This window comes from Microcaecilia unicolor, chromosome 1 (assembly GCF_901765095.1).
Source record: "Microcaecilia unicolor chromosome 1, aMicUni1.1, whole genome shotgun sequence".
NCBI lineage: Eukaryota > Metazoa > Chordata > Amphibia > Gymnophiona > Siphonopidae > Microcaecilia > Microcaecilia unicolor.
The window spans coordinates 44,686,476-44,710,036 of NC_044031.1; the positions used below are offsets into that span (position 1 = coordinate 44,686,476).

The 23,561-nt window shown below is 40.8% G+C and overlaps 1 protein-coding gene across 1 annotated transcript in view; it reads left to right on the forward strand.

The window, feature by feature from the left end:
* The window catches only part of LOC115460030 (V-type proton ATPase subunit C 1-like), a 109,182-nt gene extending 89,523 nt beyond the window's left edge, over window positions 1-19,659 (forward strand). Inside the window, 5 exon segments of the mRNA XM_030189886.1 lie at window positions 924-1,016; window positions 1,135-1,228; window positions 3,884-3,981; window positions 13,936-14,062; window positions 19,097-19,659. Of these exon segments, the coding sequence (XP_030045746.1) occupies window positions 924-1,016; window positions 1,135-1,228; window positions 3,884-3,981; window positions 13,936-14,062; window positions 19,097-19,192 (508 nt within the window). The 3' untranslated portion in view covers window positions 19,193-19,659.
* Window positions 19,660-23,561: the final 3,902 nt, after the last annotated feature.

Below are 23,561 nucleotides of genomic sequence, written 5' to 3' on the forward strand. Positions count from 1 at the left end.
CACTGACCTTAAGTCAAGCGCCTCACCATCACCTTCGAAAGCGCAGCAAGCAGCGGCAGACCTCTCCTTCTTTCCGTTATATTAGGCGAGGGCGGGACACGGAAGGAAGGAGTGGTCTGCTGCTGCTTACTGCGCTTTCAAGCGCTTAAGGTCAGTATCAGGGAGCGACGGAGAACGGGCGGGCCGGACTGCAGCGGCGGCGCCGGCCCCCCCCCCCCCCCGGAGGCCTGGGGAATTTTGTCCCCCCTGTCCCCCCCTCTTGGCGGCCCTGAACACAGCCCCCCTTCCAGTATAATCCACTCTATAATTGTGATATAATTTGTACCCTGATAAGTGTCCCATTCAGTGTCCTTTTTACACCAGGTCTCTGAGATGCCTATTATATCTACCTCTTCATTTAGTGCTATATACGCCAACTGTCTCCTTATTTTTTAGGCTTCTAGCATTTGTATATAAACACTTCAATTTGTGTTTTTCCTAGCATCTACAAGCTGCTTTGAAGTTGACGGGGATAATTTACATCCTTTACTTTGTTCTCTCATTAAACACTCCTGGCTTTGTTTCACCATTATTGAAAACTCTCTGTTGGGATTCCCTAAAGATCCTGTTTCAGTAGTATCCTTTGAGAATACTCCACACCGAACTATGCACTCTTGGGCGACTGTTGGCTTTACCCCCATTTTAGTTTAAAAACTTCTCTATCTCCTTTTTAAATGGCTGAAAGTGTCCTATCCCAGTAAAAGTGAATTCCCAATTAATCTGGAAGTGTAAACTGAAAATATGTTTATTTTATGGATGTATGAGTGTGTGTATGTATTTTTGGGGACAAAGCTTACAATGACAATTTTAAATAAATAACTGTATAACCGCAGTTTTGCATATCTAAACTTTTAATAAAATCCCTTTTTTTTCCTTTATTACAGTGTTCTTTCTGAGGACCAAGATAGTTACCTGTGCAACATCACCTTATTCAGAAAAGTAGTGGAGGAATTTCAATGTAAAGCCAGGGAAAACAAGTAAGATATACTATTTATTTTATTTAGATCTATTATCTGTCTTCATGGCCCTATTTGGGATACTGGAATGCCAGGCGACTTGCACTCAGCTCCTAACACAATTTCTTCCTAACTGCAGGTTTGTTGTTCGTGATTTCCAGTATAATGAAGAAGAGTTGAAAGCAGACAAAGAGGAGATAAACAGGCTCTCTACTGACAAGAAGAAACAGTTTGTATGTAAACATAGAATGAAGATCGTTTCTCTCTTGTAATTTGTGTCAGAGATATTGCAGGATAATATTCATGTTGTGCTCTGTCTCACCTGCTGGTAAAGTGAAACCAAGAAGGGGAGGAACGAGAAATCATGATCACCCCCATTACTTAGGCTCTCCTTACTATTAGCGCCAAAAAACATCTTTCAGAATATGAAAGAAAGATGTGAATGAAGAAAACAAGAAGCAGCTTAAGCACTGGCAAGTTAGACGCAAAGCATCGATAAATAAAGCCAAAAGAGAACAGGAAGAGAAACTTGCCTCAGAGGCAAAAACTCATACTAATAACATTTTAGGTATATTAGAAGCAGAAAGCCTATGAGGGAATCCATGGGACCGCTAAATTATCAAGGAGTGAAAGGGGCACTAGGGGAGGACGGGGCCAGAGCAGAGAGTCTGAATGAATTCTTTGCCTCGGTCTTTACTGAAGAAGAAGTAAGAGATCTACCTGTCAGAAAAAAAGTAGGGTGGGCAAACAGCCTTCCAATAGAACCCAATGCAAGGCTTCTAGGTATAAATGAATGTATTTATTTGAAGCACTAACTGTAAAAGGACTAGGTGTTCATTGATGTATCAAAAGACTCAACACAGAGCCATGTTTCGGCATATAAACACCTACATCAGGAATTGTATCAGGTGAAGGAGGGAGGAAAGAAAAAAATGTACATTTGCAAGCAGTAACGTTTGTAGTAAAATTGGAACAGCAAGGAAAAATCAATGGGATGGGATTTTACTGGGGACATCCTTGGCAAGTTACTTTTAAACTGCAGGTTTGCAGTTGGATGAATTGGCAAATAGTTTCTGTCACCTTTGGAAGGAACTAAATCTGTTTATTGTACTTATTGTGAAATGTTTTGTGAAGTAAGGAACTCTAGCTACCTTTGTGAATTGCATGCGGTTCATTTGTGGAAAGGACATTGGGATGATAGCAGACAACCTTAAGATCTCAACAATTTGGCTAATATGTTCTACCTATGTGATATCCAGTTGCTGTGATGTTTGCTGCTTTCTCTCATCCTTTTTTTTTTTTTTTAACTTAAAGGAGGTACTGGGCAATTTAAAGGAGGTACTGGATAATTTAATTTAAAGCCAGTATTGGGCAAACTTTTTTTGTTAATTTTATAGAAGTCTGATTTGAACATTGCAAAATCAATACAATAACCACTCTATGCTCAACAATATACAATGGCACATTGCCACGCAAGCTTTCAATGAGTGTGTAACCGTAATACCATCCATTCGTTAACAATGTTAAGATAAACACCAATTCTACTTCAAGTTTTTTAATTTTTAATACTTATAACTTCCCCTATTCTACTCCCCCTTCCCCCCCCCCCCCCCCCACCTTTCCGAATGCTCTGTACTCAAACCAATTAATCGGAACAATTTTTTAGAAAGGGTTCCCACACCCTTTCCCATGCAGGCAAAGTTTTGGCTCTCTGGACAGTCAGTCTCTCCATTTCACATATGTATCGCACTTTGGTGTTCCACCTCACCATTGAAGGTACTGATGGTGAGTATTGGGCAAACTTTTACAGTCTGCGCTCTGATCGTGGCTGGACAGATTCAGCTTCAGAAGTTAGAGAAAAAGAGCAGTGCTGGGCAGACTTCTACAGTCTCTGCCCTAATTGTGGCTGAATAGATTTGGATGGGCAGGAGTGGAGCTTTTCAGGAGCTTTGACATTAAATTCAGAATTTTTAGAACAAGGGCAGTGCTGAGCAGACTTCTACAGTCCATGCCCTGTAAATGGTAAGGACAAATCAAGACCAGATATACATATGAAATATCACATACCATATGTAATGAGTTTATCTTGTTGGGCAGATTGGATGGACCATACAGGTCTTTATCTGCCGTCATCTACCATGTTACTATGTTTTATTGAAAAAGTATAGAAAAACAATCATAAAGTTACAAAACATTCTTTTGTACCTCATATACACAAACATCAGCATAGAAGTAACAAAACTCAGAGTTGAGCAACAGTGCTAACAATAACCTCACAGTTTTTTGTATTTTAACTCCATGTAACAGACTCCCTAAATTTCCTCCTATACCTGTTCTCCATCAACAACCCCCAATCCCCCCTCCCTCAACTCCCCCATGAGTACTCTCAAGCAACCTCAAGATAACTGAAAATTCTTTAGGGAACTCCAAATTTTCTTTCATCTGGGCATACAGCTGTGTCTCTGAGCCATAATCATTTCCATTCTATAAATATAGCTCAGTTTAGCTTTCCAGATATGTATAGAGGGCGGTTCAACCCTTTTCCAATAAGTTTCCAAGGTCAGCTTTGCAGCTTTGAGCAATCATAAAATCAAAACCAAAAAAAAAAATGCAGCAACCATTGTAATCCTACTGCCTCACCCATACCCATGGAGTCCTTTCTAAATCTTACTCCTTCCCTCAATTCCTCCATAGCTCCAATAGGCTGCTGTTCTTATTTTCATCTTCTTGGTCCTTAATTGTTTTGTGATATCGCTTATTTCTCTGTAACTTGTGTTCCCTTATTCATCAGATGAAATCCTCTCATCATACTGTTTGTATTATTGTTCAGCTTTTTAGATATGAATAGAATTACTGGATGGTCTGATGCCCTGTTTTTGTTCCTCTAGGGACCTCTAGTTCGATGGCTGAAAGTGAATTTCAGTGAAGCTTTTATTGCATGGATTCACGTTAAAGCATTAAGAGTTTTTGTCGAGTCTGTTCTAAGGTAAAGAAGGATCCTGGGAATAAGATGAATTTCTCTCACAATAAGACAATTTTTAACTCCTTGTAGATGAAGCAACCCATTCACTTGTCCAAATAATTATCCTGGCATTAAAGGCCGACCGAATTACAGTTTCAGCTTTGGTACTGATTGACCATATTTCGGTTTTGCCCCAAATTGCTGGTGTATTTTCGGCTGAAACAAAATCTCCCCCCTCTCCCCAACAAAAAGTGCAACCACTCTCTAGTCTCTGTCCCCCTCCAGCTGAAAGCTGCCACCCTCCAACCATCCAAAAGCCCTCCCCAGGCCTACCTTAGAAATCCTGGTGTTCTAGTGGCCTCGTTGGGGCAGGAACAATCCCCAGTCGCTCTTACCCATGCTGGTTATGCAGTCAAAATGACTGCTTCGACTTCCCAAGGTAGTCACATGAGACTGCCACAGGAGGTCATGGTAACCATTTTCAATGTGGTGCTGGCATGGGCTGGAGCAGCTGGGGATCCCTCCTGCCTCTATGAGGCCACTAGACCACTAGGGCTTCTAAGGTAGGCCTGAAGAGGGCCTTAAGATGGTGGAAGGGTGGCAGCTTTCAGCTGGGGGGAGGGAGGGCATTGGTTTTCGGGGGCAGGGGGCCATGCAGCCTGCTGTTGGTCAGGGAGGGTTGTGCCGCCCACATTCATCTCGGCCGAAACTGTGTAGTGAATTTCAGTGGCATATTAAGTTTCAGCCAAAACTGAAAACCACAGTTTCAGTTGCCCTTTATCTGGTACTTTTGTGTGAAGGGGAAATGTGATGCAATGTGGAGAAAATGAATGACAGCGGGAGAGGCAAGCTTTCAAGACATTTTAAAGACTGGTATAAACTCAGCAAAATACCACACTACAAACTATTTAACAGTGCTACAGTTACCTATATAAGTCCACCTTAGGAGTCAGCACTCAAGAAAAAGATCTAGGTGTCACTGTAGACAATATGCTGAAATCTTCTGCCCAGTGTGCAGTAGTGGCCAAAACAGCAAACAGGATGCTAGCAGTTTAATAGTAGTAGTAGCAGTTATTAGGAAATGGATGCAAATTAAGACCAAGAATATTGTAATGCTTCTGCATCACTCCATAGTGCGACGTCACCTTGAGTATTGCTTTCAATTCTGGTCACCATATCTCAGAAAAGATATAGTGGAATTAGAAAAGTTTCTAAGAAGCGAGACCAAAATGATAAAGAGGATGTAACTCCTCCCATATGAAGAAAGGCTGAAGAAGTTAAGGCTCTTCAGCTTGGAAAAGAGATAGCTGAGGGGGGAATATGATTGAGGTCTACAAAATCCTGAGTGGAGTAGAATGGGTAAATTAAATCGATTCTTCACTCTTTCAAAAAGTACAAAACCAGGGGACACTCAATGAAATTACATGGAAATACTTTTTAAAAAAATAGGAGGAAATATTTTTTCACTCAAAGAATTGTTAAGCTCTGGAACTCGTTGCCAGAGGAGGATGTGCTAACAGCAGTTAGCATATATGGGTTTTAAAAAAGGTTTGGACATGTTCCTGGAGGAAAAGTCTATAGTCTGTTATCAAGATGAACTTCTAGAAGCTACTGCTTGCCTTGGGATTGGTAGTATAGAATGTTGCTACTAATTGGGTTTCTGCCAGGTACTTGTGGCCTGGATTGACCACTGTTGGAAGCAGGATACTGGGCTAGATGGACAGTTGGTCTGACCCAGTGTAGCTATTCTTATGTTCTAAAGGAGGCAATTCTTCACGGGGGCACCTAGTTAAAGAGCCTTTAAGGTGTCTATAGGAAGCCTATTTTATAAACACAAATAGGTGCCTAGTTGTCTTTATAAAATACGAGCCTGACAGGCGCAGACCATTTACAGCCTAGAGCTGGTATAAATATCCACACCAGTGTTTATGGTTTATTAAGCTTAATACACTGATTTTCATATGTAACGACAAAGTGGTGTAGAAATTAAAACATAAAAGAGAGGAAAGAAACTGCAATTTAAAGAGGACAGAGAAACATAAAAGCAGAAGATATAGTATAAAACAGGAAAACCAAGTAATAATAAAAAGAAAAAATTAAGACTATAGGTCAAAAACTCAAGAAAAGAGAAGTTTTTAGAGTACGTTTGAATTTAGGAAAGGAGAGCTCAAGATGCAAGCATTTTGGAAGTGAATTCTAGAGGGATGGTGCCAGATAGAACATGGCTGACATGTGGGTTGACTCAAGGTGAGCTAGGAGTATGTTAGGAATACATAAGCAACAACCGTCAAGAGGACATAGGGCACGTGTAGGAGTATATGGAATGATGATATAGGGCAGATAAGCTGAAAGTCCTAACTGTAGTGTTTTATGTGTTAAGAATTTTAAAGTGTATTCAAAAGGCTATCAGTAACCAGTGATACAGCATCAAAAGAGGGGTAACATGATCAGAATGAGTCGTGTGACAAATAATTTGAATGGCCAAAAAGAGCGTTTGTGATTCCGGCATACATGCATAAATTTTATTTAAAAATGTATAATCCGCTGACAACTAAGCAGAGAACAATTAAGAACATACATAATAAAAACAACAAAACAAACTGTTCATCTTCAGGACAATAATCTTAACAGGCAACTCAACCCCACATATAAACAAAAAAAATGTATTTTCAAGTTTTTTCTAAACTGTGCCACACTCCAACGTACTCTCAAATAACCAGGCAAGCCGTTCCGAGGTACAGGCCCTGCAATGGAAAAAGCTGTTGCACACGTTTCAGCATACTTAACAGCCATTAATCTTTCATTAGAAACCTGCATAGATGTCTTTTCTGACCAATAAATAGAAATCACTTGCTTAAAATATAGTATTTTATGATCTGCACCTGTACTTGCATGTTCCATTCCCACTCTGCCCAAACTCCAGCTCTGTGCACAAGGGTCAAATTTATATTCTTTATCATTTTATTAGGGGAAAAGAATTTCAAAAATATACTTTTATGTGTCATTAGGAGTAGGATTTTGGGGGAGGGCGCAAATTAAGTGTGGATGAATGGAAGGTTGTGTTTTTAGAAGTGAAAAAAGCTTCTTTTTGTGTACTTGTGAAAGAAAATGCCTATAAGATCCCTCACCAGATAGTATTACACACTGCTAGATTGAAAACAATGATTCCTTCAGCTTCTGATGTATGTTGGAGGTGTGATTTGGTCAAAGGAACCTTTTTTCATATATGGTGGACTTGTGAGAATATCTAGGACTGTTGTAAATTATCAGGATTAGGGATGGCTCTTAATTAATGAATATACACATAGAATGCCCAGCTTCAAATATCACTTTTTTTGATCTAGTAAGTCTGGTATCAGATCTTTTTTTTTTAATTGTCAGATTTGCGAATCTGCCCCTGTTATGGCTAAGATGAGCCAAGCATATCTTGGGGGCAGTGACGTAATCCTCATTGATCCACTTTTTCCATTTTTTACAAGCAAATTTCTTTTACAAATCTTCATGAATTTCTTAATCTTAATCTTGATAATAATAAATAGCTTTCACTTAGCTTTTTTAAATTATTCTTTCATCTTAATGTACACAATGTACACAGCAGAGACCCGATTAAACCGACATGGTTCCATTTTCGCGAAAATCGCTGTATCGAGGTAGTCTCCTAGAAATTCAAATAGCAAAACAAAATTACCCTCAAGTAAATTTAAAGTACTTTCATATCATAAAGTCTACAGATAAACCAATCCCAGACCTATATCTTTCTATCGAGTTTCTCAAAGATGGCCACCGCTCACTCTACTAAAAGTATTTATACAAACTTAATGGTGACATCACTCCAGCTTCCGGGCTGAAACAGCTGATCCCAGGCAGTAAATAGCTTCAAATCAGGGTCATCCAATCGATTTCACGATTTAATCCATGGGGTTCAACAGCATTAACAGAATATATCCAAAACTGTTCCCTGTAATTTAATAACTTTTCACAATCACCACCCTCCCACCTCTCCTTAACTACATCGATCATTCTCCATTTCAAATCTGTAATCTCATGTTGATAATCAACCCAGTGTTGCACCAACGGGGCTTCAAATTTACTAGTTGTAATTCTAGACTTATGTTCCGTGAGGCGCGTTCTTACAGATCTCATGCTGCACCCTCCATACACCTTATTGCAGGGACATTGGATAATATAAACAGCCATTTTTGTAGTACAGTCAGAATTACTGATAGATTTTATAGTACGACTAGTATTAGAATCACGCCAGGAGTGTCCTTTTATTGAGCTGCAGCACCACTGCCATTGACCACATGATTCATGACTAAATGTATCTTGAGAGCTCATCCGATAATGATTCTTCCATGTAAGTATTTCTCCTTAATTAATGAAGACATTCTAAAGTCACAAAACGGCTTCTGATCTCTAACGCTTACTGCTCCCGAATCCTTCTCTTGCACACTCTCCACTGAATTAAATTCCCCCCACCCCCTCACAACAGCCTTAACAGCATCCCATAAAACTGACACCTCCCCATTAGAGAGGTAATTCATCTCCAGGTATCCATGAATTATCGCTCTAATCTCATCACAAATATGCTTGTCCCCCAATAAATTTTCATTTAGCCTCCAAAACCTTTGGCGCCTCTCCCCATCCAGTCGTCTCAATTTAATCCATACAAGTGTATAGTCTGAAATTGGGATCTTTCTATATTTGAATCAAGCACTTGACCCTAGAGCTGTCTGTTTTACCAAACAACATCAATTCGTGTATATGTGTCTTTTGCATGAGAATAAAATGAAAGTTTTTTTGCACCAGATGTTAGAGTCTCTAGGTATCCAAGAGATCTAAATCCTTAACCAAATCCAAAAGTCTTTTCCTATGGGAATGACTCTCTCACCTCCCTCCTTAGGGTGGTGGTGGAGTTAAATTAAAATCCCCTCTAACTATTATTTCCCCCTGACCCACATTGGGAGCATACAGATTTACCAAAGTGAGCTGTCTCCCATAGACCTGACTCCGAATAGCAAGACATGTACTCAAAGGATCCCTATAAATTTCCTGTTTAATAAAAAATCACTAAGCCCCCTTTCTTCCTCCCAGAAGGATCACTATGCATAAACCAGTCACTAAATTCACTAAAGCGCATCAAGTGGGAATCCTGTTTTCTAATATGGGTTTCCTACAGGAGGATTATATCCCATTGCAGGCACATGAATTCAGGTACTATGCTCTGTTTCCCCAGATCATTGATGCCATTAGCACCTGGAACCCTTGCATAAAAAAGGACCCCCCCCCACCATTTCCCACCACCCCCTGCCCTTTTTCCCTTCCTTCTACATCCAACTCTGGCTGACTAACTAACCCAACTACCAGTCAGCTGTCTCCTCAGAAGAAGATAACCATCACTGGATTGGATACCCTCACTCATTCATCCCCACTCCCCCCTCAGTTACCACAACCATCCACTCACTTTATTCCAGCTTACCCATACCGAACCATCCATCCATTTGCTTCACCAATACAGATACACAACATACCTAACTCCAAAGACAGTACAAAGACTGCAGCTGCAATTGGTATATAGCAGAGAAAAATAATATCAACACCATATGCAGTTGTTGTGAGATTCAGGTTTCCAGAACAGCTGCTTCTAAGTCCACATTAGCATTCCGTCCTCTGGATCACACCGGTTGCCATGTTGATTTTCCAGGTTTCTCACGTGTTGACCACTTTGGAGAAACTTTCACTGGCAGATCTGTGCAACCCAGGTCAGCCAGGGCTTTTCACACTTCCACCACAGTCTGAGCCCGGTGTGACTATCTTGCAGCTGTTATCCATAGTCCATTTCTATCTCAAATTGGCCTTCTGCAAGTAGTTACTCACTTCCCTCGTTTCTCTGCATCATGTCAAAGTTGCCTTGGCCCAAGTCTTGAAAAACTAGAACCTTATAATTGTCCCAAGCCACTTCTCCTAATGCTCTGGCTTTTCTCCAAACCTCTTCAACTTCAATATTGTGAAAGCAGGCAATGATGTCACGTGGAGCTGATTCCCTCTGTGTCCCCAGACCTCCAGTGTGCCTGGCCCAGCATAATTTTACCAGAGCCTGAGTCAGCCCGATCTGAATTCAGATCCCTTAATACCTATTCACAGATATCCTAGACCAACACAGAGAGAGTCCAAAGTACAGAACAAAGTCCAAATAGCCAAAAAAAGCACCAGGAGCCTTCAAAATCGGGACACAGATCCTTTAATCGTATAACTTAAACATCAATCTCTCCTTAGTAACCCAACATGGGCCGTGTTTCGGCGCACAGCACCTGTGCCAAGGGTCAGTTGGGTTAAAATCGCTAAGCTTGGTGTACAACAACGGAACTCTGTCCTTAAGGTTGTCTGCTATTATCCATTATCCCAATGTCCTTACCATAAACGAAGTGCATCTACATGCTTGTGTGAATTGCATGCACTTCGTTTGTGGTACAGTTTTTATCAATTTCTGGGATTCCGTTGAACTGCAGGTTACAGCACCTAGATCTATTCTCCAAGCCCTCCAGCACTAATTGCATATCTAGCCTTTCCCAGCGCTCCTGCTTATGATCTGATTGAAGAGAGCTCATCCAGACACTCCTCAGGCCAGTTGCCCACCTCACACACCTCAGACTGAAGCTCTGCAACTGCCACCTTGCACACTCCTGACATTTCTTTCAAGGCTTGGAACCAATGAGTCACATCTCCTTCCCTGGCCACCAGCACCATGTGGTCATCCTCTTACATAAGAACATAAGAGTAGCCATACTGGGTCAGACCAATGGTCCATCTAGCCCAGTATCCTGTTTTCCAAACAGTGGCCAAACCAGGTCACAAGTACCTGGCAGAAACCCAAATCGTGGCAACACTCCATACTACAAATCCCAGGGCAAGCAGTTGCTTCCCATGTCTGTCTGAATTGCAGACTATGGACTTTTCCTCCAGGAATTTGTCCAAACATTTTTTTAAACCCAGATACACTAACCACTGTTACCACATCCTTTAGCAAAGAGTTCCAGAGCTTAATTATTCAGTGAGTGAAAAAATATTTCCTCCTATTTGTTTTGAAAGTATTTCCATGTAACTTCCTTGAGTGTCCCCTAGTATTTGTCTTCAGACTCCGAATCTTCCTGTGCGATTTTGCAACGGTCTGTGGCCACCTCTTGCAATCCAGCTTGCTCTGCTAGTCCCTGCTATCAACAGCATACTTAAAATTTTCTACTTTCAAGTGGACATCACCTCAGACACCCTTATCTGGTAAGCTTGGTCACAAAGCTCCACAGGGAAAGTGAGAGTAAGCTGTTTTCACCAACTGTTCAGCAGAGCTAAGCCCCTAGATGCCCAAATCACAGCAATGATGTCACTTCCTCCCTCAAAGACTGACAATTTTATCATTAAAAAAACACAACAGAGAATTTCTCACAAGTTTCACAAAGGTCTCAAAATCGGCGAAGAATATTGATCAGCTATCATAATAGGCACTCAACTTTGGAATACCTTGCCTCTAGATCTGAGGAGGATTCAGAGCCTTGATCTTTAAAAAAAAAAAAAAAAAAAAAGAACTGAAGCATAGGCAGTCAGTGGCCCAACTGTTTGGGGAGGCTAAAGGGGGTGGGGTCAGGGGTGGAGCTTAAATCCATAATTGTCTGATAACACACAGAAAAAAATAAATAAAAGTCACAATTAATACCTTTTATTAAATTTAGATATTAGATATGTATCATATGTCAAAGAATAAAGTGGTTGCTCAAAGCATATTCTAAGCACAATCGCTCAACTGCAAAACACTATGCACAACTTTGTGCAAAAACACACTCAGAACCTTACTGTACCATAAATATTACACTGGGCAGAACCTAATACACCAATATACCACCCATATGGAAAATGCAGACCGTCAACAATATGAAACAAGGGATCATATCATCACAATTCTCATGTAGAGCCACAAAACACCCTAATTCATGTTTAATGTGGGATACAATGCCATAAATAAGTAAATAAATATAAACTTTTAATGTTGAGCACCTGATTCTCAAAGTGGACATATTCCAAACACTATAATGAAAATAAAATGATCTTTTCTACCTTTGTTGTCTGGTTGTCCGATTCTGCTGCTGTTCTCAGTGCAGGTCAGGAAGTAAACCTCTTATCTCCCTGGCAACCCAGCCAACCCCCCCTCCCCCTGCTCTCCCAGCAGTAAGGTAAACAAACCATAAACCAATTTCTACAATTGGTTACACAAGGCTAGAGGGCTTTCACTGCAGCTCCTGCTGTGAGGATGGAGGTAAATCAACAATTTAAACCCCTCAGAGCACAGCAGGGGAGGCTTAGCCTGTCCAAGCCTCTTATACTGGGCGCCTATGAACTGAAGACATTTTTATGTATAAAGCCTTATAGAGGAGTATAATACGGTTGATGGAATCTTGCACATTTTAACTTGACACTGAGAGAAGAGGAATGTTTACTCTTGGGGAGAAGTAGAGTCACATGTAGGAGTCTATTTGATGGGTTAAGTAAGATTTTTTTTTGTGTGTAGGTTTTATTATGTATGTTATCCACTGAGTATTGACCAGATCATGCGGAATATAAATTTCTTAAATAATAAACAACCAAACACACACTGGCTTCTTGCAATTCAGAAACCTTCTAACTGCCTGGAAAACTGCTTTAGCTTATATAAAATCTTATAAATGAGATAATTTTAATAACTTACAACCTGCCCTTCTAGCCTTTTAAGAATCCTTTGATTATCCCATACTTTTTAATTCTGTTACTGTTTGCCTCCACCCCTCAACTTGTTTACTGAAAAGGGTGATGGGATGTGTGCAGTGGACGTGGTAGAGACAAAGACTGAATCTGAATTCAAGAAAGCATGGGACAAACATACAGGATCTCTAAGGAAGTGGAAAGGATAGTAGATGATATGGATGGACAGATTGGATAGGCCATATGTTCTTTATTTTTCTATGTTGAGGTTGTAAAGGTGCATCTCCCTCCCTTTCTGTGGTAATCTATTGTCTAATGTTACTTCTGAGTCCCACCCCCTTTGAGCCTACTGGTTTGTGAGGAATATGAAACAAAACTGGGAATGAAAAGACTGAAAGAGAGAAATATGGGAAAGTGGTCAAGGTATGACGAACGTACTTAAGAAATTTATGAAGAGAGAGAGCATTTGCAGAAATAAGGATCATCTCAGTTCATTGCCCCCCCCCCCCCCCACACACACACACATACACACATTTCCTCCTCCCCCATGCTTTTCACTTGCCTTTCAATATTTACATCCTTTCCCTCCCCACTAATCACTCACTGGAGTCACAGCTGTGGCTGGGGATGTTTCTGCTCTATTTCCCCTTCTTCTGTCCCTGCTGCAAACAGACAGTTCTTGGATGGAAGGAGAAGGGGGGGGGGGGACTGGAGCTGGCATAGTAGGACAAAGAAGAGCTATCAGCTTTAAACCTTGCCTGTCTGTTTCTTCCCCATCCTTAACTGCTGCATTTTGACTCTGATTGAAGAGAAAAGGCCTGGAGCAGCTAGAGTAGGTGATCTTCTTCTTTGCTGTACAGTGTCTGCTTCAGCTATACCCATCCCCTTCTATCCTTCAGTGACAGGAGGAGAGGAGAGAGGCAGATTAGGGAGCAGAATAGCTCTTCTTTACTCTGTCTGCTGGAAGCTCATCCTCACCCCCCCCCCCCCTTCTGTTCCCGCCATTTCACCTGGAAGGGCTGCAGTGGGAAGTTCTCGGCACTGCCCAATAAACATGAGGCAAGAGCCTCATGAGATGATGCATAATCATGCCCCTAGTTATCACCACCAAAGGAACACAAAGGATTTACAAGGCTCCGTGTATAGCATGAACAAAAAATCTGGCCTTGTTCCGCAAGCAGAATGAGAAATCATTGCAGCTGCATTTTGCTTTTTCTTCTTTTAATATACACATGAACTATTTCTTTTTAGGTACGGATTGCCAGTAAATTTCCAGGCAATGCTACTTCAGCCCAATAAGAAGACAATGAAGAAGCTGAGAGAAGTTTTGTATGATTTGTACAAACACCTGGACAGCAGTGCAGCAGCAAATATTGATGTGAGTACTGCCACAGTCATAACACTGCTGTAAATTTTGTGAATAATATATTTGACACAATTTTATGTGTATATGTGGGTTTGTGTATGAGGTTAACATGGGTGAGCACTACGCAGTGTGGCTGTTGACACTATCTCCTGTTCTTTTTCATGTATAGCGCTCACCCCTGTTTAATGATGACTAGTACGTCAGCTAAAACTGCTCATAAGTGCCAAATTAAATTCATAAAAGCTTGACTTCAACTTTTTCTACATGTATGTATGTACATGTGTGCATGAGAACAGAAGTTAGAGTATGTGCGTTTCAGTACATCTCTGATGTACCTTTCCTTTGTATATGGCTTCATGTTGTTTAACCTGACATTTTGTATTAAGGGTATAAAGCAGTGAAAATAAAAGTCCCACATAGCATGTGCTGGTCAGTCTCACCAATCTTTTTATGGTGAGCAACAATTCTTGACAGATTTTACTTTAAAGAATTTGGTATTTCCTACATGAATCTCCATATGCTGTTGAAAGGAAAGACAAATGTGGAATCACAGACTATCAAAACTATTAACTTTTAACTACTGACACATACAGAGATATCATGAAAAGTAAATCAAGTAAGGAGAATTCAGCTATGTATGTTTTCTTTAAATTATTTGTGGATCTCTGTGGGTGAAAAGATCAGGTTCTCCTTCCCCTTCAAGGGATTTGTAGGATTGGGGCTGAGTTATGTAATAGGACTCTACCACCATCTCTCTCTCTAGTTGTTTCAAACATTCACCCACTGGGGAAACCTCTCTCTCTCTCTCTCCTCTACCCCCCCCCCCCCCAGCTCAATCAATTCTTGGCTGAATAAAAGCAAAGACAAATTGATAAATTAAAGAGTAGTAAATCACCTGGACCAGATGGCATGCTTCTTAGGGTACTGAAAGAACTCAAACATATTGTTGTTCTGCTGTTAGTGATCTGTAACCTGTCGTTAAAATTGTCCATAGTACCAGAAGTTTGGAGGGTGGCTAATGTAACACCAATTTTTAAAAAGGGTGATCCTGGAAATTAGAGACGGGTAAGTCTGACGTCAATGCTGGGCAAAATAGTGGAAATTATTATAAAGAATAAAATTACTGAGCACATAGATAAACATGGTTTAATGGGACAGAGTCGGCAAGGATTCAGCCAAGGGAAATTTTGCCTCACCAGTTTACTTCATTTCTTTAAAGGCACGAATAAACATGTCAGTAAAGGTGAGCCGGTTGATGTAGTGTATCTAGATTTTCAGAAAACATTTGACAAGGTTCCTTATGAGAGGCTCCTGAGAAAATTAAAGAGTCATGGGATAGGAGGCAATGTCCTTCTGTGGATTAGGAATTGATTATTGGATAGAAAACAAAGGGTAGGGTTAAATGGCCATTTTTCTCAAAGGAGGATAGTGAATAGTGGAGTTCCACAGGGATCTGTACTGGGAGCGGAGCTATTTAACATATTTATAAATGATTTGGAAATTGGAATGACAAGTGAGGTGATTAAATTTGCAGATGGCACAAAACTATTCAAAATTGTTAAAACAGGGAGACCTTGGGAAATTGGAAGACTGGGCATCCAAATGGCAGATGAAATTTAATATGGACAAATGCCAAGTGATGCACTTTGGAAAGAATAATCCAAACCGTGGTTACCTGATGCTAGGGTCCACCTTAGGAGTCACATTCAAGAAAAAGATCTAGGTGTCATTGTAGACAATACACTGAAATCTTCTGCCTAGTGTGCGGCAGCGGCGAAAAAAACAAACAGGATGCTTGGAATTATTAGGAAAGGGATTCAAAATAAGACCAAGAATATTATAATGCCTGTGTATTGCTCTATGGTGCGACCTCACCTTGAGTATTGAGTTCAATTCTGGTCACCGTATCTCAAAGATATAGTGGAATTAGAAAAGGTTCAAAGAAGAACGTCCAAAATGATACAGGGAATGGAACTCTCATATGAGGAAAGGCTAAAGAGGTTAGGGCTCTTCAGCTTGGAAAAGAGGCGGATGAGGGGAAATATGATTGAGGTCTACGAAATCCTGAGTGGTGTAGAATGAGTAGTAGATTTTTTTTACTCTTAAAGTACAAAGACCAGGGGACACTCAATGAAGTTACATGGAAATACTTTTAAAACAAATAAGAGGAAATATTTTTTCACTCAACGAATAGTTAAGCTCTGGGACTCATTGCAGGAGGATATGGTAACAGCGGTTATCTTATCTGGGTTTAAAAAAGGTTTTGAACAAGTTCCTGGAGGAAAAGTCCATAATCTGCTAGAGAGACAGACATGGGGGGAGCCACTGCTTGCGTTGGGATTTGTAACATGGAATGTTGCCATGATTTGGGTTTCTGCTAGGTACTCGTGACCTGGCTTGGCCACTGTATGGAAAACAGGATACTGGTCTAGATGGACCATTGGTCTGACCCAGTATGGCTGCTCTTATGTTCGTATGTTCCTGTGTTTTTTTTGCAGCTCAAATGTATGACCCTGTATTTTTTTAGCATTAAATCTTAGCTGCCAGATTCCAAACCATTCCTCAAGTTTTGCTAGGTCCATTCTTGTTATCCACACCATCAGGAGTGTCTACCTATTGCAGATTTTGGTATAATCCACATAAACCTTACCAGAGAGCCCTTCAGCAATATCTCTTACAAAAATGTTAAAAAGAACCAGCCCCCCCCCCCCCAAAAAAAACAAAAACCCCAAACAAATCGAAATTGCTTCACATTCTTTAGCTTTAGATCTTGCAGAGTGACGGAGAATCAGATGCTCCCAAAGTCTGAACCAATTGATTTATTCATTAATCAGTTTCTTTAGCAGGGTTTTATATAGCACAACATCCCCTCCAGTTAATTGCAGATTCTCATTATACTCCTTACATTCTCATAATACCCCTTAACGTTTTGAACCTATTACAATCACCTTATAACAACCAGCATCTTCCCCTCAAATCCCCCCCCCCCATTCCTCCATCCAAATAATCTCCCATCATCATACTTTGTTTTACATCCTTGATTTACCCCCACTCATACTTGCCAAATTGAAAAACAGCTTCTAACTTTGTCCCAGCTTTACATCCTGCCATACCGCAGACAGATATTCCAAAAGCATCAGTTCATGCATATGATTTCTCCATAGTATAACATCTGGAGGTTCCATTTTATCCAATGAATCAAAATACTGACTGGTTTGTGAGGTTAATGGAGGGACATAAGGCGATGCTGTTGGGGTAGGGTGGGATTTAACAGGCTTTGGGAGGGGGTGACGATGCTGTGGGAAGGTGGAGGCTTAGGGGGTGGCTGATTGCCTTCTCTGGTGGTGAGGGCTAGGGAGGGGTGGAGATGGTTGATTGCGTTGGGGAATAAGGATTTAGAGGGTGGCTGACGAACTGGCTTTCTGGATGGTGATGCTATCTGGGAAAGGGGGAGGGGGTGAAGCTGGCCACATGAGCTGGGATGGAGGCTGGGGGTGCCTGATTGGATTCTTGAATGGCGAGGATTAGCGAGGAGGGGGGTGGGGTAAGAGCTTGGCAGTTGCCTAACTGACCTTTTGGGTAGTGAAGGGGGGTGGGGAGGAAGAAAGAGAGAAACTGGGTGAGGGAAGGAGGGAGAGACTAAGGACAGGATAGGGGACTATGAGAGAGAGAGATGGGGGAACTGCTGACTTGTGTATTTTCTTCCAGTGGCTGCAGCAGTGCTTTAAGGCCCAGATTTCTAAGTTTTCCTGTAGTTGTGGAATGGGAAAACAGCCTTATAAATCAGGCCCTAAAGGAGCTGCATAGATTTTGGAAGAGGATCTCTTTCCCTTTCTGTACCCCACTTTTCATCTTTGGTGGAGACCACGTTGGGAGTGGGGGAATGTTTCAGCTGTTGACTACTAAATTCAAAGAAAAATTGATGTCTATGTAATGTTTTCTAAATTTGAGCACATAGACCTGTAAATGTTTTGTCATTACAGTTCATTTTACTGTATGTCTTGAAATAGTAGCTGCAGTTAGAATACTACAGCCAGAAACAGTTAAAATCTTCTCGAATGTATCTCAATTTGCATCTACCTAATTGCAAAGGACTTAAGTACATGACATATTACGCATCCAACTTCTCTGTCATAGGTAGTCAACTATGGAATGCATTATCAAGATCCATTCGATTAATCAGTGACCTTCTACCTTTCCGAAAACTACTAAAAACTTAACTCTTCAAGCGAGCCTACACAAATAACCTAACTTAAATTTACAAGACCTTATTTACTACAGGACCAGACTATAAAACTGATTCTGGAATATCCTCCCCATTTTTTTTCCTTTATAATATCCCTCTTCCTACCCCTCCATACACTATCTAATACATCCCCCTTCCTATCCCTCCCTAACATTTTCCCATACTAAACTAAATGTTAATCCCTATACACTCCCTCCTACCATTCCCCTAACTCTTTCATCCTCCTTTTTGCCCATCTTACCTATCCACACATAAATGATTACCTCTTTACTTACAATATCATAGCTGCATCCATTTTATATCACTTTGTTATCATGATTTCTATGTAAACCGCATTAAACCTGAAATTGAGTGGGAAAGTGCGGGGTATAAATGTTACAAATAAATAAATACACGGTGTCCGGAAAAAAACAGGACCCCTTACATAGTTTCAAAATATTTGCAATTGTTTAAACGTTTAGTATGACCTTTGAAAATACATTAGTTCAGTCCTTATTAGGAAACTCCCTTAGCAAATGCTTTGCGCCGTATGCCTTAATGACAACTTTTTTCTTTTTCGCTAAATGCCATTTAATGGTCACTTCCTGAATGATGCCATTTTAAAAAAGAGGGTCATCCAGTTTTTACAGCATCTTACAGAAACACCTGTCAATAATAGTAATATTTTTTTTTAATAATGGTACATTTGTTTTGGGGTTATTTGGAAAAATGTTGGGGGTCCTGTTTTTTCCAGACACTATGTAGTAAATATTGTATAGTGTTATTAATTATTTTTTTAATATGCAAAACTTATTTTACAGGCATCCACGGATATTCCAGGCTTGAATCTCAGCCAACAGGAATACTACCCCTATGTGTACTACAAGATTGATTGCAATATGCTGGACTTCAAGTGAATTTTCCCTTTGCCCCAATAACTCCATTATGGTATTGGTATATGGACAGAAAAGTACATTTGGAATATAATAATACTTTTAAAGCTCTGTTAACACTGCTTGCTTCTTGCTCCAGTAAGTTAGATGACATTTCCTGCCGTGGTCCATCTCTTGACTTTTTCTTTTAAAGAAAGATGTATATGTTGCTGCTTTTAATGAATCAGGTATGTAAAAAGAATACTGAAAGAATGAGTTTATTTATAAGCATTATCGTTTATTTAAAGAAAAGGTCATTCCTTCCTTGTGGCAATGTGCAGTAATTCCATTTGTTGCCATTGATCATTCACTGTATTGAATAGATATAAAATATTCAGTTGTTAAATTGTGCTGCAAAGAGATATATGTGAATATTCAGTCTGTACAGTCTGAAAGTTTTAAATGTAAGTATTAACACTCACTTGAGGAAATAAACAGAGACCTGTGCCGATTTTTGTTCTCTTGTTATGGTGGGCTTTGGTTGAAAATTCCTTTTAGTATGACTTTAGTTGCATGTTATAAAAATAGTGTTTCACAAAATAAGGTTTTTGGCAAAAGGTGATTGGTGCGGATAATACTATAACGGTCTAGTTCTGCTATGGGTTTGTGGGGCAGCAGATAGGCCTGTAGCCCCCAATAAGCTACTGCATTGCCATTTGGAATGTTGGAAGTTTTATGGTGCCTGGAAGACCATTATAGCCTAGGAAATGAAAGACATGAATGTTTAAATAGGAATTGCTTGGAAGGGGGCAGGAGCATTCATCACAATGTCAGCAACTTAACAGTACTGGTAATAGTAGTAGTATCACTTAATAGTGTAAAGTTAGATGGATATAAGATAAAGAAATGAAACGGGATACTACTATTTAGAAAAGAATTGGCTTTCATCTAAAAGAGCTACAGGAGCTTCACTATACTACTACACTTACTCTGAAATGCTACTAGCATTAAAGCCTATATGAGATCTTCATGACCCCTTGGTACTACAGATGTATTCACCAGTTAAAGATATATCTCTACTTCAGGAAGCAGGTGAAAGCTTGGCTGTTCAACCTGGCCTTTAATGGAAGAAGTAATTAACTTCTTAGTCTCACACACATACAAGGAGTGACACGGGCTGCACATACTACAGCAGGACATGTTTACCCACTCCTACCCTAGCTGAAATAATATTTAATCATCTCTCTGACTTCGTCTTATTTTCTAACTCCTCTCTTATCTATCTATATGTTCCATCTTTGCTTATGCCCTACACTTCTATTAAAATGTTCTATTACGTATTGTGTTGACATTGTAAGTAGTAAACTACGCCATACTTTGTATTATTTGAATAGTTTTACTTCGGTAATTGTGTATTGTACACTGCCTTGAGTGAATTCTTTCAATAAAGGCGGTAAATAAATCCTAATAAATGAAATAAATAAATATAGAAAGGGCTGAAGTCAAAATTTTATGAATTAATTTGGCACTTAAATGTAGCCAGGACTGTTTTTGCAGGGGTCTGAGGTTAACATGGGTGAGCAATAGGCAGGGCTTTTTTTGAGGGGGTACTTAGGGGTACTGAGTACCGGCACCTTTTTCATTGTCTGCTAAAATTGACCCATGGATTGCAAGTTTTAATGAAAGAGCTCAGGCTCTGTACACCAATTCTTCCTTGTCATAGATTCTGTGACTGGTTGCAGGGGCCCTGGCTATTGTGGGGTGAGGTCCTTCAGTGATCACCCCACTCCTGAAGGGTGGCCTAGCATTTGAGTACCGGCACCTTTTTTGCTAGATAAAATGCACTGGCAGTAGGTAATGTGAATGTTGACACTTCTCTTTGGTCCATACCACTGCTATTGACTGGGTAGACCCGACTCCAAACTGAGTACATAAGTACATAAGTAATGACATACTGGGAAAAGACCAAGGGTCCATCGAGCCCAGCATCTTGTCCACGACAGCGGCCAATCCAGGCCAAGGGCACCTGGCAAGCTTCCCAAAAGTACAAACATTCTATACATGTTATTCCTGGGATTTTGGATTTTTCCAAGTCCGTTTAGTAGCGGTTTATGGCCCATGGCCCAGTCACTTAGGTCCACCTTTGGATATTCCCCAGGTACCAGTACAAGGAAGATTACAAAACAAATGAACTGGAAAAAAAATAATAAAAGAGAGATCCACAATTTAGTGGATATACCTGCGGTGGTGGGGGGGGGGGGGGGGGGGGGGACATAACAAAATGAGCGATCCAAGAAAGCTTGAAGAATGTTCAGGAAATTGGCAGCTAAGATTCAGTATAAAGAGATACAGGAATCATGTATCATAGAGGCAGAAATCCTAGGGATCAGATAAGAGTGGTCTATTAAAATAGTGCGGGGTCTGCACTAAAAACCCTATGAAAAGAAACTTAAAGACCTAAATGTGTATATTTTGGAAATCAGATTAGAGAAATTCACAATACCTCAGATACCAATAATACCCCCCCCCCCCCCCCCCCCCAAAAAAAAAAAAAAAATCCAAACATCTTTTATGGAAAGGAAGATCCAGATCATAAGAGTAACATGAAAAAATATAGCTTGACAGAAAAGTTTGTGGATGTGTGGTGCAGCCTCCTAGGGTGTATGATGGAGGTGAAAATGTAACCATTTAAGAACGTATGACAGAGAGATCACGTGGTACCATGCTGGTGAGCAGCCACCGAAATGTGGAGCTCCTGCGCTTCCTCCCATTTTAACTTCCTAATCAGGCTAAAATAGCAACTCATCTCGAATTCAGACGAGCATCCCCTCTGTGTACACTGACAAGCGTTTCTTGGTGTGGTAATCCAGAGTTTCTGCTCCATGGCAGCTAAGCCACAACAGAGGGACAAGGAGTGGAGCAAAGTTGATGGCAGAGAGCCAGGCACCACCAAGCCCCTCTATCTAGTCCATGTGGACTGCAGAGTTGACCGTGGAAGTAACTACTGTGGTGGAAGCTGCTCTCAATTAAAAAGCTGCAGGTTATTTACGATAGAGCTGAGGCAGCTCATAACAGGTTGGATGGCTTCAGTCTTGATTTGGATCAATTGCAGCAAACAATAAGTGATGTGGAAGACAGTATGGCTGCAGTGGCAGGGCCGACAGGCGTTAAAAAAGTGGCTGGCTGAACTTGAATCAAAAGTTGATGACTTAGAAAACCGTTTCCGCAAGAACAATTTGTGGTTAATAGTATTACTGGAAGTGCTAAAAGATTCAGAACTGGTGGGCTTTCTTGAACGCTGGCTGCTGCAATCTTTACAACTTGGAAACCTTCAAGGCCTGTTGAGAGTGCAGTAGGCGTACCAGATGGGCCCCCAACAGCAAATCATCGCCCGACCTTGTGCTGTCATTTTGCGGATTTTGAATTGGTCACAAGCAAGCCATCAGGTCTTTCACTGACTTATGAGAGGAAAAAAATCTCATGTTTCCAGGACTACTCTGCCCATGTTGTCTTGGCCAGGAGGGCATTTGTGCCCATTTGTGCAGCTGTACATGAGAAGAAAATTTTCCTTGTTGTACCCTGCAAACTGAAAGTGCAATATGAGGGAGCTCATAAGTTTTTGAGGATTCAGGACAGGCCAAAGATTTCCTTAACTCTTTCTCTTAGCTCTACAGGCTGATTTTCTGCACACCGAGCTGTTATCTAAAGTATGCTTCCATTTACTAGGTCACTGGACAGAAATTCATTGCCTCCTAAGCTCCGATGGAGGATTCATGACTTTTTGTTGTTGTTGGGTTTGTTTGGTTTTTTTTTTACACTCCCTTGAAAGCTGTACCATGGTTACTCTTCTTGCAAAGTACTGACTAATTGAGTTTTCTTCTTTACAGGCCAGATGATACCTTGCAGTCTACTATTCCCCAATTATTATACTAGACTATCTAGCTTATTTTCGAAAGGGAAGTACGCCCATCTTCTGACACAAATCGGGAGATGGGCGTCCTTCTCCCGAGGTTGGTCAAATCGGCAAAATCGAAAGCCGATTTTTTTGCATCCTCAACTACTTCCCGTCACGAGGATGACCAAAGTTCACGGGGGCGTGTCGGCAGTGTACGAAAGGCGGGACGGGGGCGTAGTTAAGAGATGGGCATCCTCGGCCGATAGTGGAAAAAAGAAGGGCGTCCCTCATGAGCATTTGGTCGACTTTACTTGGTCCCTTTTTTTTTCACAACCAAGCCTCGAAAAGGTGCCCGAACTGACCAGATGACCACAGGAGGGAATCGGTGATGACCTCGCCTTACTCCCCCAGTGGTCACCAACCCCCTCCCACCCTAAAAACAAAAAATTAAACATTTTTTTCCAGCCTCTATGCCAGCCTCAAATGTCATACCAAGCTCCATCACAGCAGTATGCAGGT